Raw genomic sequence first — 23,013 nt, 5'->3', positions numbered from 1 at the left:
CGAGACGTTTAGCCTGCCTCCTGCCAAGGGGGTCCCATCTCCAGCAGGTCAATCCTTGGCTCCAGCCCTCCTTGTGCTGAGGGCTTAAACAACACGCAGGAGAGGCAGCCTGGACCTCCCAGGTATCACCCTGTGGATGCATGAGCCCCAGGGCCAAGCCCGGGCAGCAGAAGGACGCTGGGGGAGGTGGCGGTGAGAGCTTCCCCGGCAGACACAGGACACTCGCTCGTGCAGCTGACACAAAGCGGCGGCTACATCTCCCGGCAGTGCTGCCCTCCCCGCTGCACTCACCGGGCAAGCACAGCCCCAATCACAGAGACAGGGGGAGGGACAAGATGGCACGGGGTGGGGGCTGGGTGGGACAGGCAGGCTCGGCGGAGGAAGCGCCGAGGCTGGGCAGCGGTGTCCTCATGGAGCGGTTTATTACGATTCCATCTCACAAGGCAGGTGGGCGGGCGGCAGCGGCACACGGACTCCAAGCCCCTGACAGACGTCTGCCTCGGGCGCATGCAAACAGTGCAACACGGTCAAGCGCAGACACAGGGCGACCGAGGCGACACGGACACAGAACATGGGGTGGGGGACAAGGCTGGGGCGATGGGTCCCTAGAGAGGGGCCTGGTCTCCCCAACCCTCTTGGGCAGGACAGGAAAAATAAGATTCGTACTTCTTGTAAAATGCCCATTTGCTGGGTACTTTCTTTCTTCTTATCTTGAAAAATAATAAAAAATAAACACACGGAAAAAATCTCAAAAAAGGAAAGGAATAAAACTCTAAGAAGGCGAGAGATGGGAGGCCAGGGGGAGCCTGACCACGGTAGGGGCATCTGCCTCCCGCTCCTCAGCCTCTTCCCTTCCTGGCCCGTGGGCGGGGCTCCCGAAGCCCCACAGGTGGGTCCATGAGAGAAGGTGCCAGGCCTAGGCGGGGTCCCTGGGGGCCAGAGGGGGCGCAGGCTAGGACAGAGGAATGAGGCCCACTGGCCGGCTGGGCTCAGTTCGGGTTTGGGCCCAGCAGGTGGAGGCACCAGGTCCACAATCTGTCCGGGTCCAGTCCACGCAGGCCCACGGCCTGGGCGGAGGCCGGCGGTCACAGGTGCAGCTCATGCGTTTTGATGTGCTCGAGCTGCTCGCGGAGCTGCAGGAAGGAGGGCCGCGTGGCAGAGTCCAGGTGCCAGCAGTTCTTCATGACCTCGTAGACTGCAGGTGGGCATCCGTCGGGGGCGTCCATCTTGTAGCCCTTCTCCACCCGAGGGACGACGTCCTTCAGGGGCTGCAGGCACATGGGTGGCAGGAGTTGGAGCAAGGCTCGACCAAGGGGACCCCTGCTCAGCATTCCTCTCCAAGGATCCCCCAGCTCTGCCCCAGGCCCGGGCCTGGGGCATGGCCTAGAAGGTCCCGAGGGCAGGCCTGCAGCTTCTAGGCCTCCAACTGGGGAGGCAGCGCCCAGCGAGGCCCCTCCAGCCACCTGGCCCCCTGCTCCAACCGCCGCCCTCGCCCCAGTGCCCATACTCACAATTCTTGGATAAGGCACTCGCCCAAAGGAGTAGATTTCCCAGAGAAGGATTCCAAAACTCCAAACGTCAGACTTGGTGGAGAACCTCTGCCCCATGGATGGGAGAAGCAGTGTCAGATCCTGGGAACTGGGGTTGGGGGTGACCCAGGAACCCCACCCACCGCGGCTCAGGCCCTGGGGAGAGGCCCGCGCACCTTCTCTCTCAGGGCCTCAGGTGCTGTCCACTTGACCGGCAGCTTGCCCGTGTCCTGGGTGCTGGAAGCTTCCTTGGTGAGGCCAAAGTCACTGACCTTGGCCACATTGTCCTCAGACACCAGCACGTTGCGGGCAGCCAGGTCCCGGTGCACGAAGTTGTTGCCCTCCAGGTATTCCATGGCCTCACAGACGTCTCTGGGGGCGAGCCAGCCACATGTCCCCTCAGATGGGGCTCCCATAGCAGGGCGGGACCCCCCACAACCAGGGGCTGCTTCACTCACAGTGAGAACTTGAGAAGACAGTCTCCGCCTAGCACTGACCGGCCTCGAGACCGCAGGTAGTCCACCAGGCTCCCCTGGGGCAGGACAGACAGACCAACAGGCCCCACAGATCAGACTTGCCCTCCAGACCCCAGGAAGAGTGGGCCTGGGGCTGGGTAAAAGGTGACACTCAGCGGAGGGGCAGGGACAGGGGAGGGGCAGGGGAGGAGTCAGGACATCACTTCTGAAAGAATATTAGGTCCTACAAGCTGGATGCTGTGCTCAGCAATTTTCATGCATTATCTCTTAATTTTCATAAATCTCTGAGATAAACTTTTTTTTTTAAACAGCTGGGTAAAGGTAGATTTGTTTAGAGAGATAACATACTGCATAGAGTGCAGGCTGTTTCAGAAAGTGAGAGAAAGGCCATGAGGTGTGGGGGTTGGGTGCTCAGGTTAAAGTAAAAGTAGGTACATACTCCAGACAGAGTGCGGGCCATCTCCGACGAGGAGGGAGTGAGAAAAGGCTAAACTTTGTTATTATCTCCACTCACAGGTGAGAACCTGAGGCTTGGAGAGGCGACACAACTTGTCTAAGATCACAGTGAATAAATGATGAGCCAGGACAAAAGCCACGCCCAGGTGACTTCAAAGCTCAGCTGGGGAGAAGGGATGGAGGGAGCAGGGGCCCAAGGGTGTGGTGGGGGGCTTGGGGCAGCTGGAAAGTGTGAGCCCCAGTGTTCAGGCTCCAGGATGGGGGCTGGATCGCAGGGCAGGCACACACCTTGGCCATGTACTCTGTGACAATGTAGAGCCCGCCCTTCTCCTCCACGATCACGCCCAGGAGCTGTACCAGGTTGCTATGCCGAAGTTGCCTGGGGCAGGAGGTGGGGGTGGTCAGAGCCTGCCAAGCCTCCCCATCACCTCCCAGCCCTGGGGTGACCTCCCCACCCACCCACTGTCCCAACTCACGTCATGACTGAGGCTTCAGCCAAGAAGGCTTGGGCAGTGGCATCATTCTTAATGCACTTGACAGCGACTTTGTTCCCTCGGTAGTCACCAAGCATCACGTCTGGGGGAAGAGGGTTGGGGGTTGTTCCCCGGACTCCTCGAAGTCCCCGGCTCCTCCCAGGGCGCCCACCCTCTCTGGCTCACCTCCAAACTCCCCCTTTCCAATGGTCTGCAGCAGCTTCAGGTCCTTCATGCTCAGTGCCCAGCCGCCTGGGGGAAGGGGGTGGTCAGCGAGGGGTGCTGAAGCTGGAGCCGGGGTCACAGCAGAGGCGGGCTGGACTGTGTGTGTGGGGCTCCTTGGAGGTCTCCAGAGCCTCTGGGGTGGGGGTAATGCTAGGGAGCCTGGGTGGGAGGAGCTGCATAGGCAAGTGAGGACTGGGGATGGGGGTGGCACTCACTGCGGAAGAACTCATCCTGGGCTGCCACTGTGCCCTCCATGACTTTTGGCTTGATGAGGCGAGTACAGAGTCCATCTGCATCCGAGGTGTAGTGCTGCAGAGAGGAGGGCAGGCGCTAAAGGCCAGCCCCCCGCCCCGCCCCGCCCCGCCCCCACCCTCGTGCCCCACCAGCGTCTCACATGCACTGCCCAGGTCTGATCACCAGAGGGCAGCAGAGGCTGGTCCCACTCAGCCCGGAGTTGCTTTCAGTTCGGGGGCTTCCCCTTTCCAGCAGGCGTTAAGGAGGCCCCAGGCTCAGACACGCAGTCCATCTCACATGCCACCCCACACCACTCTGGTGTTGCTACCACTGTGGGCCTCACTAGCATCCCGAGGCAGAGGTCAGCTTTTGCCCAGTCCAGACACCAGACTCTAGCCAAGTGTGCTCAGGACCCTCCCCTGCCACAGGCCAAGCTAGGACAGCAACAGGAAGGCACTGAGAGTGAGTGCAGGAGGCGTCTGGGAGGCTGCCTGGGGCAGAGCTGGCCTCAGGAGCTGGGGGGACATGTGGGCCATCAAGGCACAGCGCACAAGGCCATGTTTACATACACACATCTGGGCACCTAGTTGCATGAGTGGCTGGAAGGAAGCTAGTTCTGGGATCAGGAAGACTCAGGTTCTAGTCCTGCCACCTCCAGTGTACACCTGTGGGACTGGAGGCCGGTCCTTTAACTGCTCTGAACCTTTGTTTCCTGGCCTATGAACTGGGGTGCCACCTCCCTGTGGTGGCACTGCGGGGTCAGAGATCAACACTGGCACACAGCAGGTGCTCGCAGAGGCTGCACCACCTGCCCAAGGTCTCCCGGCCAGAAGCAGTGGGACCGGAGCGGGAATCTGGGCGGCACGGACACTCCGCTCACCTCCACCAGCTGCATGAGGTTCTCGAAGTACACCTCCTCGTCGATGCTGAGCTTGCTGGCGTGGTACATGATGCGGTAGTGCTCCACCTTGCCGTCGCAGCTCACGCACAGCGTGTAGTCCCCGGGGTAGTTGGTGCTCTCCCGCACCAGGAACAGGCCTGTCTCTGGTGGGCACAGGAGCCGTTCTGCCTGCTCCCGTGTGATCTTGCCATGGAACCAGCTGGGGGGAGGCCAGGCCTGGGGTCGTGGTGGCCCAAAGGCATGCCCCCCGGCAGCCTCCCCATGCACCTGCCAGGCTCCGCTTCCTGCAGGCCCTCCCGCTGGCAGGCTCTTCCCCACGCTTCCGTGGCTCGGTCAGGCACTGGAAGCCCTCATCTTTCAGTCCTAGCCCTGTCCTCCCCTTTGAGGTCCAGCACCCACACCCTTCTCCTAGTCTTAAGAAGTCCTCGCAGACATCCCAGCCCCTTCCTCTTGCCTCCCTGTTTTCCTCTGACTCTCTTCCGGGGGAACCAGGGTTCCTTGTCGCCCTTCCTCCCCAGACTGGGAGACCCCAGCTGCTTCTCAGAGGTACTCACGGCATGAGGCTGAGCTTGGTGCCTGCCTTCACGCCCTCCCGCTTCTGGACGTAGTTGGCTGGGATGATGCCCTCACGGCCCACCTTGTTCTTAGCTTTGTACCAGTTGGGGTCCTGGGGAGAGGGACACCGAGACACACTCTCAGGCCTACCCTCTCCTGCGGTGGAACCAGGACGCAGAGGAAGGAGGGGCTGGGGGTGTAAGGTCCCTCATTACCTTGGTGACGGCCACAATGGTGAGCACATCTCCTTTGCAGAAGGGAAGGTCCTGTTCAGCAGTGCCGTGAAAGTTGTACTTGGCAATACATTCTGTACCGGATGGCCAGGTGGCCTGCAGGGCAGGTGACAGGTGGGTGGGTACAGCCCAAGGTCATCCCCACACACCTGTCTGCACAACCTCGAGGTCACAGACTCTTGGTCGGCCTCCATGAACCTGGGTGAGGTGCCCCTACCCCAGAATACTCGGTGCCTTCCAGCTGAGATTTCCCCACCGCCCCCAGACCTGTGCTCCCATCTTGAGGGCCCGGTGTCTGACAGTGCACCCTGGAATTCTACCTTGTTGAAAGCCAGGGTTGGGGAAAAGGGAAGTGAATTGATCTGAACCCTCATTCCCTCTCTTCCCTCAGCACTGCCGTGGTGGCGGTGGGGATACTCCTCTGCCTTAGACTCCTGCCCCTGAAGTACCTGTATTGCCGACATCTTCTCAGAAGATCTGGCGTCCCCGTGTCACAGGAAGGCCGACCTGTCACCTGGTACCATGAGAGCTGCGGGGAAGGGGAAGATTGAGGTGTGTGTGTGTGTGTGTGAGGAGATGGCTCCTTCAAGTCACTGAGATCCCACTCCTTTCCCGCCCCAGGAGCTGAGGGCACTAGATGGGGAGGAGGCAGGAGATGAGGGCTGAGGACCTCCAGGCACAGAGAGGGCCTTCAACCTTGAGCCTGTCGTGGCCTTTACAGCCACAGGATGACCAACAGAGGCTAAGGAGGCGTAGGGTGGGCAGCCCCTGCCCTGCCCACCTCACACCCGGACATTAGCTAAGTGGTCTGGGGGTCCACCGGGCTCACAGGGCAGCGGTGAGTCTGGGAAGGTGCTATGGGGCTTGGGGAAGTCACTTGTCCTCTGTGGGCCTCTAAGTTCAGTCACCTAGAAAACCTCGCCCCAGGAGTACCTCTGAAGCCAAATGTGTGCTGACCCCACAGTCTGGCCACCCTACTTCCCCACACAGCCAGGAGAAAGCAGGGCAGGCGCCGCCAAGACAGGCACGGGAGCCAGCACAGCAGGACAGCCTGTAGCAAGCCCCACACTCGGAACCGGCCAGACGCCCATCGCGAGAGAGGAGCGTGAGCCGAGTATTCACAGGACGTACACTGCCCAGCGGCGGACGTGAATAAACGACAGCTATGAAACAACACGAATGCATTTCTAAACGTCACGTTAACCGAGACGCCCACAGAAGGCACACATGCCACATGATTCTATTTGTATAAAGTTCAAAATCTGGGGGTTTCCCAGTGCAGCACGGCGACTGCCCTGGGTGGGGGCCGTGACGGGAAGGGGGCGAGTTCAACTCTGTGGCAATTCACGGAGCTGTACCCTTAGGGTTGGTGCACTTTTTGGTGTATGTTTATTTCAATGAAGTTGGCCCCCCCAACAAAAGCTACCCCAGCCAACCCCATGCCCCAAGAGCAGCAGGCCAACCCGTCCTGCACACATATTCTTTGTGGCCCCAGCTCAGAGCCCCCAGTTCCACCACCACCTTCCCACACAGCCCAGACCCCGCGTGTTCCGGTCTCAGGAAGCAGAGAGGCTGGGGCTGCTCTTCTCTTTTTACAGATGAGGAGACAGGCAGTTAAGGCTTAGACGTCTCCTCTTCCTCTAACATACTTCATAGTGTGAAGGAAAACTCTTCTGTGCCTTGTTCCCAGGCTCACCTGCAGGACGGACAGGTCTGGGGAACCGGCTGACGCTCACAAACACCACCTACCCCAGGCCAGGCAGCGGGAGAAGGCATCTGAGTGAAAGGGGTGCCTAGGGGTGTAAGGTGAGCAGGGACTGCAGAGCTTAGGTGGGCTTCCTGGAGGAGGGAGCGCTGGAACCCAGCCCTGAAGGCTGGAGGGCTTAGAAAGGCAGCCCAGGCTGGAAGCCCACGGTGAGGAGGGTGGGAAGCATCCTTGACGGTCTGAGCACCCCATCAGTCTGCTGCAAAGGATGGTGTGGGCTGGGCCTGCCTGGCACAAACCTTGCAGGGAGGCGGGGCTTTTAACGCCAACATGAGGAAGCAGGGTTTGCCATGGGGCCTGGGGGCCTCAGCAGGGGAGTGTGTGGTCTTGGAGACCAGAAGGAGTCGGGGAGAACCATCACCATTTCCAGGCTTCACTCCTGGCTCTAGGGTAGACAGACCAGGCTCTGCCGAGTATGCAACTCGGGCAAATGACTCAACCCTTCCGAGCCTCAGATCCCTCACCTTGAAGGCAGAGGCAGGGATCCCTGCAAGAAGGCTGTGGAGGGAGTGGGATGAGACCCCAGACTTGGAAGTGTCTGGCGCACAGCCTGGCATTACCTCCACTCCCACACCACTGGGAAAAAAGGGCTTCCCTTCCTCCCAGAACACACAGTGCTTCTTGTCCCAGGGTCAGCCCGTCACCCTCTGCCATCTGGACAGAGAGCCTGGGGCCGAAGGAGGAGTCTGGACCCCCTACACACACACACATTGACATGACTGAGCAGCCATGAGTACAGGAGCAGCCCCTGGGCTCCCGAGGACCACGTGTGGGGAGCCTACTTACACCCACTCTACAGAAATGGAAACTGAGGCTCATGAGGTTTGAATGACTTGCTCTAAGTTGCACAGCTAGTTAGGGGTGACAATCTAGAACTCGAATTGGGGTCCTTCTGTGGTTGACTGGGCCCTCAACCTTCAGGCCCTTCAGAGGAGGGGCTCTGCCAGCTCTCCGCATCTTCACGCCTCCCCCTCCCCCTCCCTCTCAAGACTCGACACCAGGGAAGGTGGGAGGGCCCGGGGGCTGAGGCACCGTTAGTCACCCTCCCAGCTGTCAGTTTGCAAACACTCCCTTCCCGGCCTGCAGCTGCCGCCGCCGCCTCCCCACTGACTTGATGATAATAATAAAAATAATAACAGGCCCTGTTTGCTGAGCACTTATTCTACGCCAGCCCCTGTCCTTGGCACATTATGGCTCATCAAATTCTCTGAGAACTGAGAGAGAGGCTATCATTATCCCCATTTTACAGATGAGGACCCCAAGCCGCCAGGAGGCCAAGCAGCCTTGCGTGAGGCTGCACCTCCAGCGAGCACCCTGCCCCAGGCAGGTGTCAGACGCCTGCGCCAGCGGGCCAGTCTGGCCCCGACCCTGGAGGCCTCCCTGCCCTGCGTGCCTGCACCAGGCTTCAGGAGCTGCCGGGAGGCCAGGACCACACTGGCCTAGAAAAGAGAGTACACGGGCGGAGGGAGAAGCAAGTGGTGCTCAGAGGAAGGGCTGAGCCCAGGAGTGGTCAGGGTGGGCTTCCTTGAGGGGCTGGGTTTTGAGGATGACAGACCTGGGAAGGAGAGGGAGTGGCTAACCTCTCCTCTTTGCTCTACTGGCTGTGACTCTGGGACCAGTTTCCCCATCTACACAATGGGTTGGTGATAATCCTGCAGCTCCCAGGGCTGCTCTGAGGCCTACCTTCTTCGCACAGAAATCCTGCCAGCCCTCAAGCTGTGGACCTTCCCTGATGGCTCCTCCCTGCCAAAGTTGAAGGCTAGGGTGGCCTCCTCCTTAGGGCCCTGAAGGTCCAGCTGGGCTATCCCCCTCCAGGTCAGAGGCTAAGAGCCAGAACGGCTGGGTGGGGCTTCTACAAACCTAGGCCTCTAGTCTGCCTTGGTCAGGCACAGAGGGGCCCTTCCAGGTTGTGTGAACCTGGTTTCAGGCCACTTTGCGAAAGAAGTACAGAAACACTGTTCTGGGAGTCAGGGGCTCTGAGTCCAGCTCCTGGCTCTGCCACCAACTTGCTGTGTGACCTTAGGCAAGTCCCTTGACCTCTCTGGGACTTGCTGGCTCTCCAGCACCTGAGCCAGACCCGTTTCTCACCTGCTGGTCCTAGGACACAAGTGCCCTGCCCACCTCCCTGCCTTGGCATTGCCCCTTCTCTACCCAAGGAACTTCCACTCAACCGTTGGGGTGCAGCTGAGAAATCACTTCTGTTGCACATATGTCTAAAAAAAAACATCGCAGGACAGTCTCTGTGGTACTGTTTGTAGTAGCAAGAGGTTGGGAGACAACCTTCACGCCCATCAATAAGGCACTGAGTAAACATGACCAGATATGCCTAAAAGGGAACAACATCTCTTCAGCTATGACAAGGCCAGGACAGAGCTCTATGTGCTGATACAGCACCTGCCCCATGACGAAGTAAGCAGAAGTAGCAAAAAGCCAGCTCAAGTCAAGAAGGAAACGTTGCTGGAGGAATAGGACCGTGACACGGCATCCAAGTACCACCCTCCAGATTAACCAGCCAGAGGAAAAAGCACCTCCACAATAAGACCTGGCAGACACCCCGTTACCCAAGTGACCAAATTAAGCATCACCAATAACGAGAGAAGCACACTGAGCGCCTCCTGCACCAAGGAGGGCACAGCACCCCTGTGCGATGGTCCCGGAGAGCGGCTCAACCTGGCTCCCATCAGGAAGACGCAGGCAGATGGAGCCCCAACAACTGGCCTGGATTCTTAGAGCCAATGTCATAAAAGACAACACAAACAAACAAAGGCTGGAGAATGTTCTGGATTAAACAGGACACAACAAAATGGTAATTACGTGAAGTGAAGAATGTGTTAACTAACCTTCCTGCGGTAATTGTTTTGCAGCGTACACGTATATCAAATCATCACGTTGTACACCTTAAACTTACACAATACCAAACAGAAGTTATATCTCAATAAAGCTGGAAAAGAAAGAAAAGACAGATGACTGCAAGATTCAATGACTGATCCTGAATTGGATTCTGGATCAAAGGGAAAAAATAGCAATAAAGATCATTTGGGGACAACTGGGAAAATGAAAATGTTAGATATTATGGAATTAATGTTAATTATCTTAAGTGTGATCATGGTACTGCGATTATGTAAGAGATTTGCACTGAAGTACTTAGGAGAGAAAGGTATGATGCCTGCAGCTAACACTCAAATAAATCAGCATAAAAATACAGACACACATATGACCGTGTATATAAAAAAAGTAAAGCAAATGTGGCAAAGTGTTAAGGGCTGGTGAATCTGGGTAAAGTATACACGGGTATTCAGCTTTTTGGTAGGTTTGAAATACTCAAAATAAAAGACTGAAAAAAAAGCAAAGTGCAGGATCATCCATGGCACATTACAAACTGCTGTTTTTTCAAAGGACACGCCATTTATCCCTAACCTCAGATATGCAGAGATGATCTCCGAAAGACAGAGCAAACCGATAACCAAGGTTGCCTCTGGGAATGGGAAGGAGTGAGTATCAAGTTGAAGGGAGATTTACTTTTCATTGTGCATTTGCTATTGTGTTCTTTTGACCTTTTTTTTTTTTTTTAACCACATGCATCTATTACCTTCCCCCTAAAAACAAGATGAATAAGGAAATATATAACTTTTTGAAAACCACTTCTGCCAGGAGCCTGCTGTGGTCCCCCAGCCGTGTGGGCTGCTCCGGGCTTCCACAGCCTCTCACATCCCATGCTCCAGTGAGAACCTCACTGACCCTGGCCTGGGAGCCCTGCAGGAGGAGAGCTGGTGGCTGACTCACACCTCAGCAGGGGCTGGGGCCTGGAACACTGCTCAGTGAGTGGCTCTAAATGAATGAACGAGTCAACAGACAACAAGGGGAAGCTAGGCTGGCGGCACCACGATGAGGCCCCGTAACCGACAGGACTATATTTAACCCCAAAGGGATGGCAGCTGCCACCCCACCCCCACAGGGCTGGGGGACAGGGGGCTTTCTCTTTGACTTCCTGCCCCAAACCCTGCTCCTGGCAGGCCCTTGTGCTGGGGTCCCGGGAACAGGCTGGGCATTGTGCCCAAGCGCTGAGGTCAGTGGCCACAGCCTCAGGCAGGCCTTTCTTGGGATCCCAGGCTGGCAGGGAGGGGGGAGCCCAGAAACTCCTAGGCTGCCCTTTCCCTGGCTTGGGGCAGCTGTAGACCCCCAGGGCCAAGCACGTGCTGAGGGCCAGGGTAGGTCAAGGGGCTCCTGCCCTGCCTCCCTCACCAAAACTCCACTGCCTAATGGGGCGTGGGAGCCTTCAGTAACTGTTTACACCCAGCTAAAAATACCCACTGAAAAGGGAAGTGCACAAGAGATCTGGGGGAACTCGGGGCCCCAGCCCCCAGACACTCTGGTCCTGCCACAGGACCCAGCTGGAGGCTTTGCAGGGCAGAGCAGCCCCTGGAAGCAACAGGCAGGTCCACTTTGCCCTCATTCTTGGAGCCATTGTTTCAGGAGCCTTCCTGTGGGCCCAGTCCCATGTGTGGTGGGCCGGGATGGACGGGGGGGGGGAAGGGACCAGGGGCCCTCGGGACCCCAAGAATGCTACTCAGTGCCTCTCTGTGCCTAGCCCAAGGTATCCAACAAAATGCAGCCCTGCTCCTGCCCTCCTGGCTACTAGATGGTCAGTCACAGCCAGCCTCAGGGGAGGAGAGACCATGGGATGGGGGGAGGGGAAGGCTCCTAGGAGAGACCTGGAACTGGGAGGATTTCATGTAGATGCAACTGTACTAGATCAGGTCAAGCTTAGGATTTCAAACTGTGGTCCGGAGAGTTAATTAAGGCTGAAGAAGGCTCAGGGTAGGGGTCTGCAGAGGCTTTAAACCCAGCCAGGCCAGAAGTTTCTGGCAGGTCCCCGGGGCAGATACAAGCAGAAGTGAGTTTCCACCTGGGCCCGCCCCTCTGCGAGGGCAGGGCACCTGAGGAGGCGGGGAACTGCCGGCAGCTAGGCTGGTTTGGTGGCCTAAAATCAGCCCACCTCTGGTTCTGCAAAGGGCACCCAGGCTGAGGTCACTGTGATGCCCCTGGCCACACACCAGGCCATGGGCTGGAGGGTTCCCACTGAGCCAGACAGGTGGTCCCAGGGCCCTCAGCATATCCACTGTACAGATGTCTCAGGGTCGGGCAGCCGCAGAACTGGGCATAGAGGCCTGAACCTCCCTGGGGGTCAGAAGAGGGCTGGAAGGACAGTCCCACTTTATCTCCAGTGTGCTGCCCACCCCCCGACCCCCAGGGTTCCTTCAGCCTTCAGCACCTCTGCCCTAAGGGGAGGGGTGAGTTTAATGGCTGAAAAATGTTAAGAACCAAACTACAGCAACTCACTGGCTTTCTTCCTGCCCCCAGCGGCTCAGTGGGACCGGAAATCCCGTCTAGTGGTTTGGGAGAGGTGGGGGCTGGAGTCAGAGGAGGCTAACGGGGAGCCTCCTCCCCCAGGCACCACTGCGGCTTGAGGCTGACACTCCTGGCCCAGAAAGGTTTCTAATTACCGCTCAGGAGCCTAATTACCTACGTGCACTGGGCAGTGGGGACTCCAGGCCTCCCCAGGGCCCTAACCCAGGCCTTGGTTCCACCGCCCCCCCTCTACATAGGCTGTGGTCTTTGCATCTTCATCTGCCCACATTACATATAGCCTGTCAGCACTGACCTCCAATGAACCCTTAAAAAGCAGAGTGTCCTTGTCCCTCACCCCTAAGGCTGGTGGGCTATTTAGATTCCCCAGATTCCTGGTCTCCACATCTCAGAACTGGGACCCACAGAACACGTAACTCAGAAGGTAAAGCTATGGGGGCCAAATTCAAGGGACACACAACTCATAGCCTTTGAGTTGAGGGAGAGGAGTTACCAACACCCTGCCCCCACAGAATAGACTAAAAATGAAAGCATGGGAGGGAGAGCCTACTGACCCAATCCTGCCTTAGTTACTTAACCCTCAAAAACCCCATGGGGTTTCACTGCTGATCTGTTTGACAGAGGAGGAAGCAGGCTGAGGAGGGTAACCCAGCTTCCAAGGGATATAAAGCAAGGAGTTGAGCTCAGATTTGTCTGTACTTGGTAGGGAGAAAACCCTCCACCCCTTCCTTGGGCAGGAGAGATGAACCCTGAAAATGGACAGACAGGTGGGGAGGGCAGCTGAGAGGTCTGCCCAGAAATCGGCCCTCCTGCTCTGGGAAGCGTGGGTTACCATCTGTGCCCACTCCTTGCTCATCTGCTGTACCCTGCCTCAGCTCCAAGCAAAGACCTCTGACCCTACCCTCCCTCTTTCACAACTGCTTCTTGATTTTCATGGCCCTTCCCCTCCAGGAAGCCCTCCTGGCTGCTCCAGCCTACGCAGATCTCCAGCTTCTGAGCTCCCACCCGCCCTGCCAGGAAGTTGGAACCACAGGCCTCCCGTGACTGACTCCTCTCTGACTCTGGTCTCCTCTACTGGCTGGTAGCGGGGCTCTCAGGGTTCCTTCTTCCCTCTCCCTTCCAGGCTGCCTGCAGCATGGACAGCATAGGCCGCAGACGTCCAGGCCTGGGTGAGGACCAGGGGCGGGGCTGGGCAGGGCTGAGAAGCAGCAGCCAGGGTGTGCAGGCATCAGATGACACCCAGGTTTTCACCCACCCACAAGGCTTCCAATAGTGAGGAGAGCAGGACCAGCAGGGGGGGCGCCAGGCAGCCTCTCTTCTGCTTCTCAGGGCCCAGACCACAGAATGGGAGGGGGAGGCGGAGGGAAGCTGCGGTTGGAGGCCCAGCCCCACTGAGGCGTACAAAGCTAGTGTGTGACGAGGAGCCCCTCTTATCGCAGTACCTCAAAACCAGGAAGAGAAACTGAGCAGGCAGCAAGGCAAGCTGGGCTGCGTGGGGCCCTCAGGTCCCCGGGGTCTGCCAAGGGGAGCTTCTAGATAGTTGCTGGACAAACCTCTTCTACCTTCTGGGCCTCGGTTTCCCCATGGGAAACCAGGACTCTCTACCTGGTCCTGACGGTCTACCCTGATTGGTGTGGGCTGCATCACGCCCCAAACAAGAGCCCCGCTCCCCCCAGTTAGTGCACAGTGCTCCTGAGCCCCCAGTGGGCTCTGGACCCTCCCAAGAAGCAGCTGCTTGGCCCCCCGGAGCCAGCCTCACCCTGCTCGCCTCTCCTCAGCCACGCAGGGAGCACACTAGCTCTTCCTTCACCAGCTCTTTATTTTTAGTTCTGAATTTGACTTTAATCATTACTTAGCGGATTCTATTTCCAGCCCTTGGATGAAGGGACCCAGAGGAGAGGAGAAAGGGAGGCAGTGCTCCTTGTCTGGTGTGGGGGGTGGCCTGCTCCTCCACCCATCCTGTGCCCGACCAAGGATGGGGGCACCGAGAAACACCCAAAGGACTCACCCCAGCCAGGCCAGCATCTTGGAGAAGACCGCACCCTGTGACCTCATCCCAGCCCAAGCTGTGGGACAGGAGGGCAGCTGTAATGCCCACTTCCCGTGCACCAAGACCAGGGAGGAGGGAGACACGCCACAGGCAAAAGTCTGGCAGCCAGAGCCCAAGGTCATGCCTGGGAGAACTCTGCACTGAATGGATCACTTGAGGGAGGGCCCTCTGCCTACAGCAGTCCTGAGCTCAGTGCTGAGCCATACCGGGTCGTCTGGGGCTGTGGTCTCTTAGGCCCTGGGAGTGCCAAGCTGAGACTAGTCTCCTCCCACTGTCCATGGGGTGGCCCTAGGAGGGCACTCCCAGTTCTCTGGTGTCCACAGAAGCAGAACAAGAGGAAGTAAGTGATGCCATAGCAGTACGCACTCAGGTTAGACCCTGGGGAGCACTTGTTGAAGAGAATGACGCTAACACACAAGACTTCCCCAGTGACTTGTGGATCATCTATGTTCCCCTCCAGCTCCCAGCTGGGAGGCTCTAGACTCTCTGCCCCCCCTTGCCCCCCCCCCCGCCATGGGGAAAGGCTGGAAAGATGAGGCTGGCAAGGCTATCCCTCTATCTCCACTGGTAAAATGTGGGGCTGGACTAGTAGCTGAAGCTGGGGGACAGGAGGTAGCCAGGCTCTCAGAGAAGACCATGTCCATTCAGCTCTGATGCTGGAAGAACAGAGGATGGGTAGGACCAAGCCCCAGACATCAACCAGTAGCCCACCTTCCACGTGGTGATGGGAAGACAGAAAGGCAGGGAGGTGGAACAAGACACTGGCCAGAGTAGCCAGAACCTCAGGGACAGAGGGTTTCAGAGGGGTTCCCTGGGCTGAGACCACTCTCAGCTGGGTGGGCCATCAGCCAACCCTGGCCCGGGTGTCTTCTGCACACACTGAGGCAGCCTGCAGTGGGCACTCCGTCAACAACACCTACCCCTTCTTACAGAACATCTACTGAAGGCAAAGGGCAATGCCAGGCACCTTCTAGTACCTTGGTTAGTTCATAGTGTCCGCACACTCCCCTCTGAAGCAGGTATCACTGGCCCTACTGTGTACATAAAGGAACTCTGGCTCAGAGGATGACCTGTCCAAGGTCCCTCTATCCAGCCTAAATGGCATGGTTGGGCCTGGAACTACACCAGCTGGATGCCAAGTTGCCCCCCTCTCTCCAATACTCTCAGTTGCTTTGGGGGCCTGTAGTAACAACAACCACAACAGCAACAGATGGGAAACAATCTTGGTAAGAGGGCTGGGGTGAAGTTGCTGTGGCTGAGCTGTTTATAATATCCTGCAGCTTTTTAGAGACAAAGTTACATATACCGTGTAGCAACATGAGAAAATGCCCAGATACAGTATCAAATGAGAAAAGGTGTGATGGCACCCACACTCAGATAACAGCAGCGACCAGCCACCACGGAGAAAAAAGACCAGGAAGACTGGCTGGGAGCACCAAGATGCTAACAAGTCACTGTGCCGGTGAAGAAACAATGGGTGATTTTTTTGTTTTCTAAATTTTCCATACACTGTTTTGTTACTTTCTAAATTAAGAAAACAAATACTACATACCTACACCTGTAGCTTTCTCGTAATGAGCTCAGATTCACTTCCTTGGGACCCGCCTGCACCCCAGCTCTGGCCCCAGAGTCTGGGACATCTACCAAAGCACAGTCTTTCTGATTCAGGACATCCCCTCTGGACACATGACGGTCCCTCCCTACCTTCTCTTTCCCAGACTGAACACCTTTGGGGGAGTTTCTTTGGGGACAATGTGCCAAGGCTTCAAAATCCCCGAAAAGATGGAGCCCAGAACTGGACTCAGGCTGTCCTGCCCAGTCAGGCTTGTTGGGGCAGCCACGCCACACTACGGGCCCTGGGCCTCTGTCCTTGCCTGTACCTCGGTCTGCTCCGTGGTGGCTCTACCTCTAGGGTGCTGGAGCCTGTCTCCTGGTCCTTCTCTGTCCCAGACCCAACAGAGAGAAGAGGAGGGTGGGCACCAAATTTGCCAGATAAAACGCAAATCCCTGCACATGTGCTTGCCTGAAGCCAGACCCCTTTCTACAAGGGCCCAAGGACCTCAGGCTGCACCCGAAGGCTCACAGTTGATACAGAAGCACCCAAGCATGTCAGCCTTCAGCTCCAGGCCCTCAGGCTGGAAAGGAAGTTAGAGCTGGGTGTGGGGCTGGGTGAGGGGAGCCTCACAGGCTCCACATCTGGGTCCCCTCCACTGTGCATGTCAGGGTAACCGGAAACAACTCTAAATCAAAGGCAGAGGCCCCAGCAGGACAAAACTGCCAGCAGCCCCAAGGGGCCTCAGACGTGGCTCAGCATCCTCCAGGGAACCTCCCACACTTCCAGGAGCAAGAGGATCCTGCCACGCTCCCAATCTCCTTCCTGCTGCCTTCACCCTGTTCCTGCTGGGCCCCCACCAAGAAAGACACTGGGTCTATCAGGTTGTGTGGAACTTGGAAGAGACCCCCGGGTGTCCCCACTCTGACAATGCTCCTGTGCCAAGGCTGTATGGTGCTCCCTGTGGGAACACGGCTCTCGCCTTCCTCATCCAGATCCCATTCTTGTTCTGAACTCGGCTGCTCTTACACTAGTTGGGCCAAAGATGTGAAAGGGATGGGTCTGGAATGACGACCAGGCTGTTTCAGCTCAGCACCAGGGCTACATCCCACGGGTGCACCTACACACTCACCACATCCCGTCAGTGGGACTTGGCCTCTGGCACCAGGGGGAAATCCCATGGGCAGTGCCAATGCTGCCTGAGCCCAGACCCAGGCAGAACTGGGGCCGGAAGCCCTCTCCCTCCTCTCTAGCCCTCTGTGGGGAAGCACGTGCTCACCCCACAAGGTCCCACGGGCCAAGCTAGGGGCGTATATCCTTGGTGGGTGAAAGCGTCTCCCCAGTTCCCCTCTACCCAAAGCATCCAGCTCTGCGAAGTGGGAGGGATGAAAGGATAGACAGTGTAACTCTGCCAAAGGTCTGGGATAGCAACTTCCCCCTTCGAACCTCAGTCCCTTGGTCTACAAAACAGGAGGGAAGGTGAACCCCTAGTTAAGCTCCAAGGATCTGGTGGCTGGACACGCCCCTTCCTGACACCTGGCCTGGGCCCTGAGGAGCCTGGGAGAATGGGCTGACCAGGCTGCCAGGGAGTGGGGGCATGGTCCTAATGCCCAGTGACACCTCCACCCAGGACAGAGGCCCTACCCAGTTTCCCCACCCAAGGGTCAGAGGTCCCTTGGCTTAGGCCTGGTCTTCTGGGAGGCCGAGGGTGACAGGCTCAATCTCTGGCTGGCTTAAGGGAGGTGACTGGGCCCTGGGCTTCCTGGAGTCGGCAGGGCCTCCGCGGTGGGGAATGAGTAAAGGGTCAGATCCAGGCAGACCAGGGAACCTGCAGAGAGGCCCTGGGTAGGGAATGGCAAATCACCCTATCTCCTGGGCCCTGGCCCATGCTGACCCCCTCCCTCGAGGCTCCAGCCAGCCCCACACGGGGGGGGGGGGGTGCGGACAGACTCAGAGTGGCCTGAGACAAGTCTGTGGGGCTCAAAGGGCAGTACCTCCCTCGTGCGCTCCCCTCTCAGTCGGGATGACAGTGACTCCCGGGAGATTTCGAACACGGGAAGGAGGGGATCTGGGCGGTGGGGGATGGGAGTGGACACCACGGCAGCTGCAACAGAAGCGGGACGTGCGACCTCCACCGGCCCCCCCCCCCCCCGGGAAGCACTCAGACGCCCGCCTCCTCCAGGCCTGCCAGGCACTCACCTCTCTCTGGGCACTGCGGTCCGGGCCACCTCGCTGCGGGCAGCATCAGCGGCCTGCGGGACAGTCCATGCGGCCAGCGGGGAGGGGAGGGGCGCAGGGGTCCCCGGGTGGTGCGGTATAAAGAGGTAAGGGTGCGAAAGGAGGGGGAGGAGGGACGGCCAGACAGAGGCAGGGGGATGGCCGCGCGGCCCGGGTCGGGGAGGGAAGAAAGGCGGGGGGAAGGGGAGCGGGAGGGAGTCGGGGGGAGGAAACAATGTAGCCGGCGCGGCCCCGGCAGAGTTCCGCTTCCGAACGCCGCCAGCGAGGTTCGATTTTGGGACGTCGCGTCGGCTCCCGGGGGCTGCCCCGGACGCTGGATCGGGGGCCGCGAGGGCTCCCCGCGTTCCACGCCCCGAAGGCTCCGGCGGCCACAGGCTGGCTGGGGCGGGAGGGACGGCTGGCCGGGGGACGGCCCCGACGGCGGCGCGGCCGGGCGATCACCCCGCTCGGACCCCACCCCGGCAGGACCTCCGGGCAGGGTGCGGGGTGGGGCGGGAGCGGGAGGGCGGCGGCGGTCTCGGCGGCGGGCGGCCAAGCTCGGCTCGCCCTGGGCTCCGCTGGGAGGAAGCTCGCAGGCCTGGCGAGAGGAAGCGCGGCCCGGATCCTCCGCCCGCGGCAGCGCGCCTGCGCGAGGGAGCCGGCCGGGCGCGCGGCGGGGCGTGGGCCGGCCGGGTTGCGCCCTCTGCCGGGCGCCGGGGGCACCGCGGGGGGTGTGTCCGCGTCCACGCCCTGCCCCCACCTGCCGGCCCGCGTTGAAGGCTCCTGATGGTTCCTCACAGAGGGCCGAGCAGCCCGCCTTGGAGCAACCTTCAATCCTTCCCTGGGAGCGGCTCCCCCGATGTAGAAGCGATTGAGGCCAGGCCTGGGCCGCCCTCCTCGGATCTGTGGAGTGTGGGCCTCGCTCGCAGCAGCGCTCATTCATTCACTGACAAACATTTCCTGGAGCTGACGGTGTGACAGGCCCCGTTCTGGAGTCCCCTGTTTGGACCACTTCATTACTGCCGAGGCGTCCTCAGAACTGACAGGCCAACAGACAAGCGCAAAGGAATACTGATAGACGCGAAGAAGAGCAGTACAAGGTCCACAGGCAACAGGGAAGAGGGAAGGGCTAATGGGGAGGCCTCGTAGAACTGGGGCCCCAGGCAGAAGGAGCAGCATGGACACAGGCAGGGAGAGGTGGGAGCGCCTCCCGGCTCTGGGGACTGCACTTAGCTCAGGACGGCTGCTGTTTGCCGGGTGGGCCCAGGAGAGCAGCGGAGTTGGGGTCCCTGCAAGCCGCAGAGACAGGAGAGATTCAGGGAGCCCTAGAGGACTCTCTTGGACTTTCTTTTCGACCTGGAAGCAATGAGGAAGTTGTCAGCAGCTATGTGCTCTTGGGAAAGTTCCTCAACCTCTCTGTGCTCCAGTTGACCAAATGGGGAAAGTAATAGCACAAACTTGTTAAGGTTTTGTGGGGAGGAGATGAGTTAATACATTTAAAGTGCTTAGTGTGCAGTGGCTGGTACATGGTCAGCCCTTAGCTAAGGATGGCCTGTTATTATCTATTACTGTTAACGAGGAGCAGGGTGTGATCTGCTCTGAGCTACAGGAGCACGTGTGTGTGTGCGCGCGCGCGCGTAGTTGGAGGGAGCAGTGATGAGAGAGCAGAGACTCCAGTGTAATTAGGAGGCGATAGGTACTTCCTAGGAACTGGGCCTGAAGGAAGGGTCAGGGCTGGGTGGAAGAGAGGAGGGGCGTTCTGTGCTGGGGCAGATGAGGTATACTGACAAAGTCTTGAAATTCAAAATAAGATAGGGGGCAGGAAAGGGCCCTGTGGAAGAGTGAGCTGGGGAGACAGCATGGCTGCACATTGCAGACAGCAAGAGTTGGGTGTGCCTCCCCAGACAAACCACAGCTTGGCCCTCTGACCAATGCACCCCCTGGGCCAGCTTTCCAGTAAGGAGTCAGCCCTTCAGGGAGGGGAGTAGTCATAATCTTGCCCTTGGAAGAGACGTCCAGTAAGTCTCTGAGATAGCTATGCTGTAATGGGAAAAAGCATGGATTTGGGGTTTGAATTGTAAAGTTAAATCTCAGCTGGGCCACTTCCTAGCTATGTGACCTTGGGTTAGTTACTTAACATCTCTGAGCTCAGTTTCCTCCTCTGTAAGATCAAGCTCAAAATGCACCTCTCTCACAAGAGGCGGTGCAGATTCAGCAAGATAACGGCCTAGGGGTGAGGGAGGTGGGAAGGGTGCTCAGCTTGGCTGGTTTCCCTTTCTTTTCTCTGAGGTCAAGATGGAATGATAAAGTGGGACCGGATGGGGCCACCTCTCAGGCTAAAGGAAAGCATTACAGCTCTGGAAAGGCTTCTGGAAGGGCGAAGCTGACATCTCTCCTCCCCTGACTGAATCAGCAGACAAAATGAGGAAAGGCTGTGGATGATTTGGGGAAAATGCTCCAACCTCTGTCCCAGTTTTTTCATCAACCCATCTTCCTTTACCCTCAAACACATTTGACTTTTTCCCCTGGGTTTGCTGTGGCCTGAGTGTGAACTTTGGAGTCAGATAGACTTGCATTTGCATCCTGGCCCCACCTCTTCACAGCGGAGTGAAGTACTTGTGTTGAACATCCCTGAACCCAGGAACAGGGGACACGTCAGTAAAGGACCCTGCCCTGCAGGGCCGTCCTCTGCTGGAAGAACCCACTGACTTCCAACCTCACCACCATGCGCTCATACATTCCCCCACTCAGATATTAAGCACCAGCTGGGAGCTGGGCACTGTTCTGGACGCTGGTGATGAAGGAGTGAGCAAGAGCGCCATGGTTCTTGCCCAGCGGCAGAGCATTAGACGCTGTGGTATGAGGGCAGTGAATGCCTGAGGGGGGAGAGAGCCCTGGGGGAGACGGGCACAGGGGGCTCAGAACTTCAGGGACAGCCAGAAAGCCAAGGTGACCAGGTCAGCAAGTACGGGGAGAACAGTGTGAGAGGCAGGGGCCAGGTCCAGCAGGGCGCTGTAGGCCAAGGGTTTTATTACAGGAGTTTGGATTTTATTATATGAGCAATGGGGAGCTGTTGAAGGATTTTAAGCAGGGACGAGAGAAGGTCAAGAGACCAGTGGGGCTTTGCAGAGTCTGGCCAGTGGTGATGGGCGTGGGCCCCCGTGGGCAAAGGACAGCCATACGACAGCTCTCTGTGAGGGGCTGCTTGGGGGGAGTGAGGCCCCCGGAGAGAGCAGGCCTGATCCCCAGTATGGCTGGAACACCTCGAGAAATGCCGGCGCTCTTTGCTGAGGTGGGGAGACCTGGGAGAGGGGCAGGCTGGGGGTGATGCTCAAGGGCTGGATTTTGGACAAGCTGAGTTTAAGAGCCTGTGAGACATGGAAATGTCAAGTCAGCTTTTGGAGCCACATTTTACAGACAAGCCAGTGAGGCTTGAACATAAAGGACTTTCCCAGAGTTCTGCCTGGGGAACTGGGGTTCCCCATCTGAGGACTTTCAAAGCCTGGGGCACCAAACAGCCTCCCTCTCAGCAGACTTGAGGAAGGGAGATCAGCAGAAAAGGGTCCTCGGATTTTAGGGGAGGAGATTTAAGACCCCCCCTCCCCCCCGCCAGGTAGGCTCAAGCACTAGCTTTCCCAGTCTGGGCTACTTGTCCCCGCCTTGGGAGAAGGGAGAAAAGAGAGGCTGGAGACCCCTGGATGTGGGGGATGAGGCTCAGGGCCTCTGGCTGCGTTTGACGACACAAGGCAACCTCCCTAGCTTGATGCAAAATTGGACTGGTCGCCAGAAGTCCGGAGCTTAAGCGCCTTTTTTTTTTGGGTGGACTGAGCTCTGCTCCCAGGGTCCCCAGGAAGGAAAGGGCCTCTCCTCCCTCCACCTGGCCTCCCCCCACCCCCACCCCCAGCCACTTTGCTCTGAGATGACAGTTTAGAGAAGCTGGTGTGAAATAGTTAGAAACTCGGGCCGTCTGGGCGGTCCCCCAGGGCAGAAAACAGGAAGCTGAGATTAAAGGCAGATTTCCAGCCAAGTCCCCTTCTACTTCCTGCAGAGCAGGTGCTCAGGCTGAGCTGCCTGCGAGCAGCTTCCCTTGCTGACAGCACCTCTGGGTTGCTCTGCAAGGACTGGCTCTCCCACTTTAGGAGCTGTTCTTCAGCCTAGTCATCACCATCCCCACTGGGGAGCTCCTGCCAGGGCTCTGGGGAAATGAACCTCCTCCAGAAATAGGCTGTGGAAGTTGGAAGGAGCAGTCACTGGGGAAGAGGCCTAGTGGTGGCAGCAATAGGAAATGACCCCTGGGGACACCTGGGAGGCAGTGAGACCAGGCAGGGCTTTGGGATCACTCAGGTCTGGTGTGAATGCCACTTCCTTGCTTGCTGTAGGGTCTCACTGACCTGGGGTTGGTCCAAGGGGTGGAAGCAGTGGAGATGGGACCAGTGGTGGGGGCTGAGAGTCCTAGGGGAGGGCAGAGCCAGGAGGAAGCAAGTTGCCATAGTGGCCATGTCAAAGCCAGGGGCCAATGGATAGTCAAGTTGCTATCCAGCTGCTAAAGTCTCTGGGGACTGGGGGCCACTATGGGCCTCCTCTATGACCCCTTCCCCTTCCTGACCCCCAGGAGAGCCAGCTTCCTGGGCTCCACTAAGGCAAGAAGCTGTACTTGCCTCATGCAGAGGCAGAGCCTTGGCCTTCCAGGTGAGCCCTGTGCTACCCTCAAGAAGCTTGAACCTCCGCCCTTACAAAGCTGTCTTTGGGAGGAAGCATTGCCCATTTGAATCTAGAAGCATCACACCTTGCAATCTTCCTCCCTGGGCTGGCTGTTTATCACGAGGACGAGGCATTGACCTGGGAGACCCAGGTCCTAGGGACAGGCTGGCTTCTGACTTTGGGCAAGTTCTCCCCATCCAGTCCTTAGTTTCCCCTCCGGTGTATGGAAGGGTTGCATTTGGTGATCTCCTGCAGTGCTGGTTCCTTGTGCACAAGGGG

The 23,013-nt window shown here is 58.2% G+C and overlaps 1 protein-coding gene across 2 annotated transcripts; it reads right to left on the bottom strand.

Annotated features, from left to right (window-relative positions):
• Positions 1 to 398: 398 nt before the first annotated feature.
• On the bottom strand, positions 399 to 18,671 carry CSK (C-terminal Src kinase). 2 transcript variants are annotated; one of them, XM_032468847.1, is made up of 13 exons: positions 18,016 to 18,671; positions 5,532 to 5,611; positions 5,065 to 5,178; positions 4,849 to 4,961; positions 4,274 to 4,493; positions 3,375 to 3,468; positions 3,121 to 3,186; positions 2,938 to 3,037; positions 2,750 to 2,840; positions 1,988 to 2,061; positions 1,706 to 1,901; positions 1,512 to 1,598; positions 399 to 1,268 (listed from the first exon to the last, which is right to left on the bottom strand). In XM_032468847.1, exons 2-13 carry the CDS (start codon positions 5,544 to 5,546, stop codon positions 1,086 to 1,088), a joined length of 1,353 nt encoding a protein of 450 aa, XP_032324738.1. In that variant the 5' UTR covers positions 5,547 to 5,611; positions 18,016 to 18,671; the 3' UTR covers positions 399 to 1,085. The 2 variants fall into 2 exon arrangements, with proteins under 2 accessions (XP_032324738.1, XP_032324739.1); XM_032468848.1 differs by lacking the exon at positions 18,016 to 18,671 and adding an exon at positions 14,223 to 14,289.
• Between the last annotated feature and the right edge of the window lie 4,342 nt (positions 18,672 to 23,013).

Source organism: Camelus ferus, chromosome 27 (genome assembly GCF_009834535.1).
Source record: "Camelus ferus isolate YT-003-E chromosome 27, BCGSAC_Cfer_1.0, whole genome shotgun sequence".
In the NCBI taxonomy this organism is placed as follows: domain Eukaryota; kingdom Metazoa; phylum Chordata; class Mammalia; order Artiodactyla; family Camelidae; genus Camelus; species Camelus ferus.
Note: the sequence above shows the minus strand (reverse complement) of the source record. Positions and strands in the feature narration are given on the sequence as shown.

What these genes read in the sequence shown, in the direction of transcription:
- CSK (XM_032468847.1), bottom strand. An exon ending in CCAGGATGAGTTCTTCCGCA is followed by an intron (nt 3,187 to 3,374) that starts GTGAGTGCCACC and finishes CCCTTCCCCCAG; the next exon opens with GCGGCTGGGCACTGAGCATG. An exon ending in GAGTGCCTTATCCAAGAATT is followed by an intron (nt 1,269 to 1,511) that starts GTGAGTATGGGC and finishes ATGTGCCTGCAG; the next exon opens with CCCCTGAAGGACGTCGTCCC.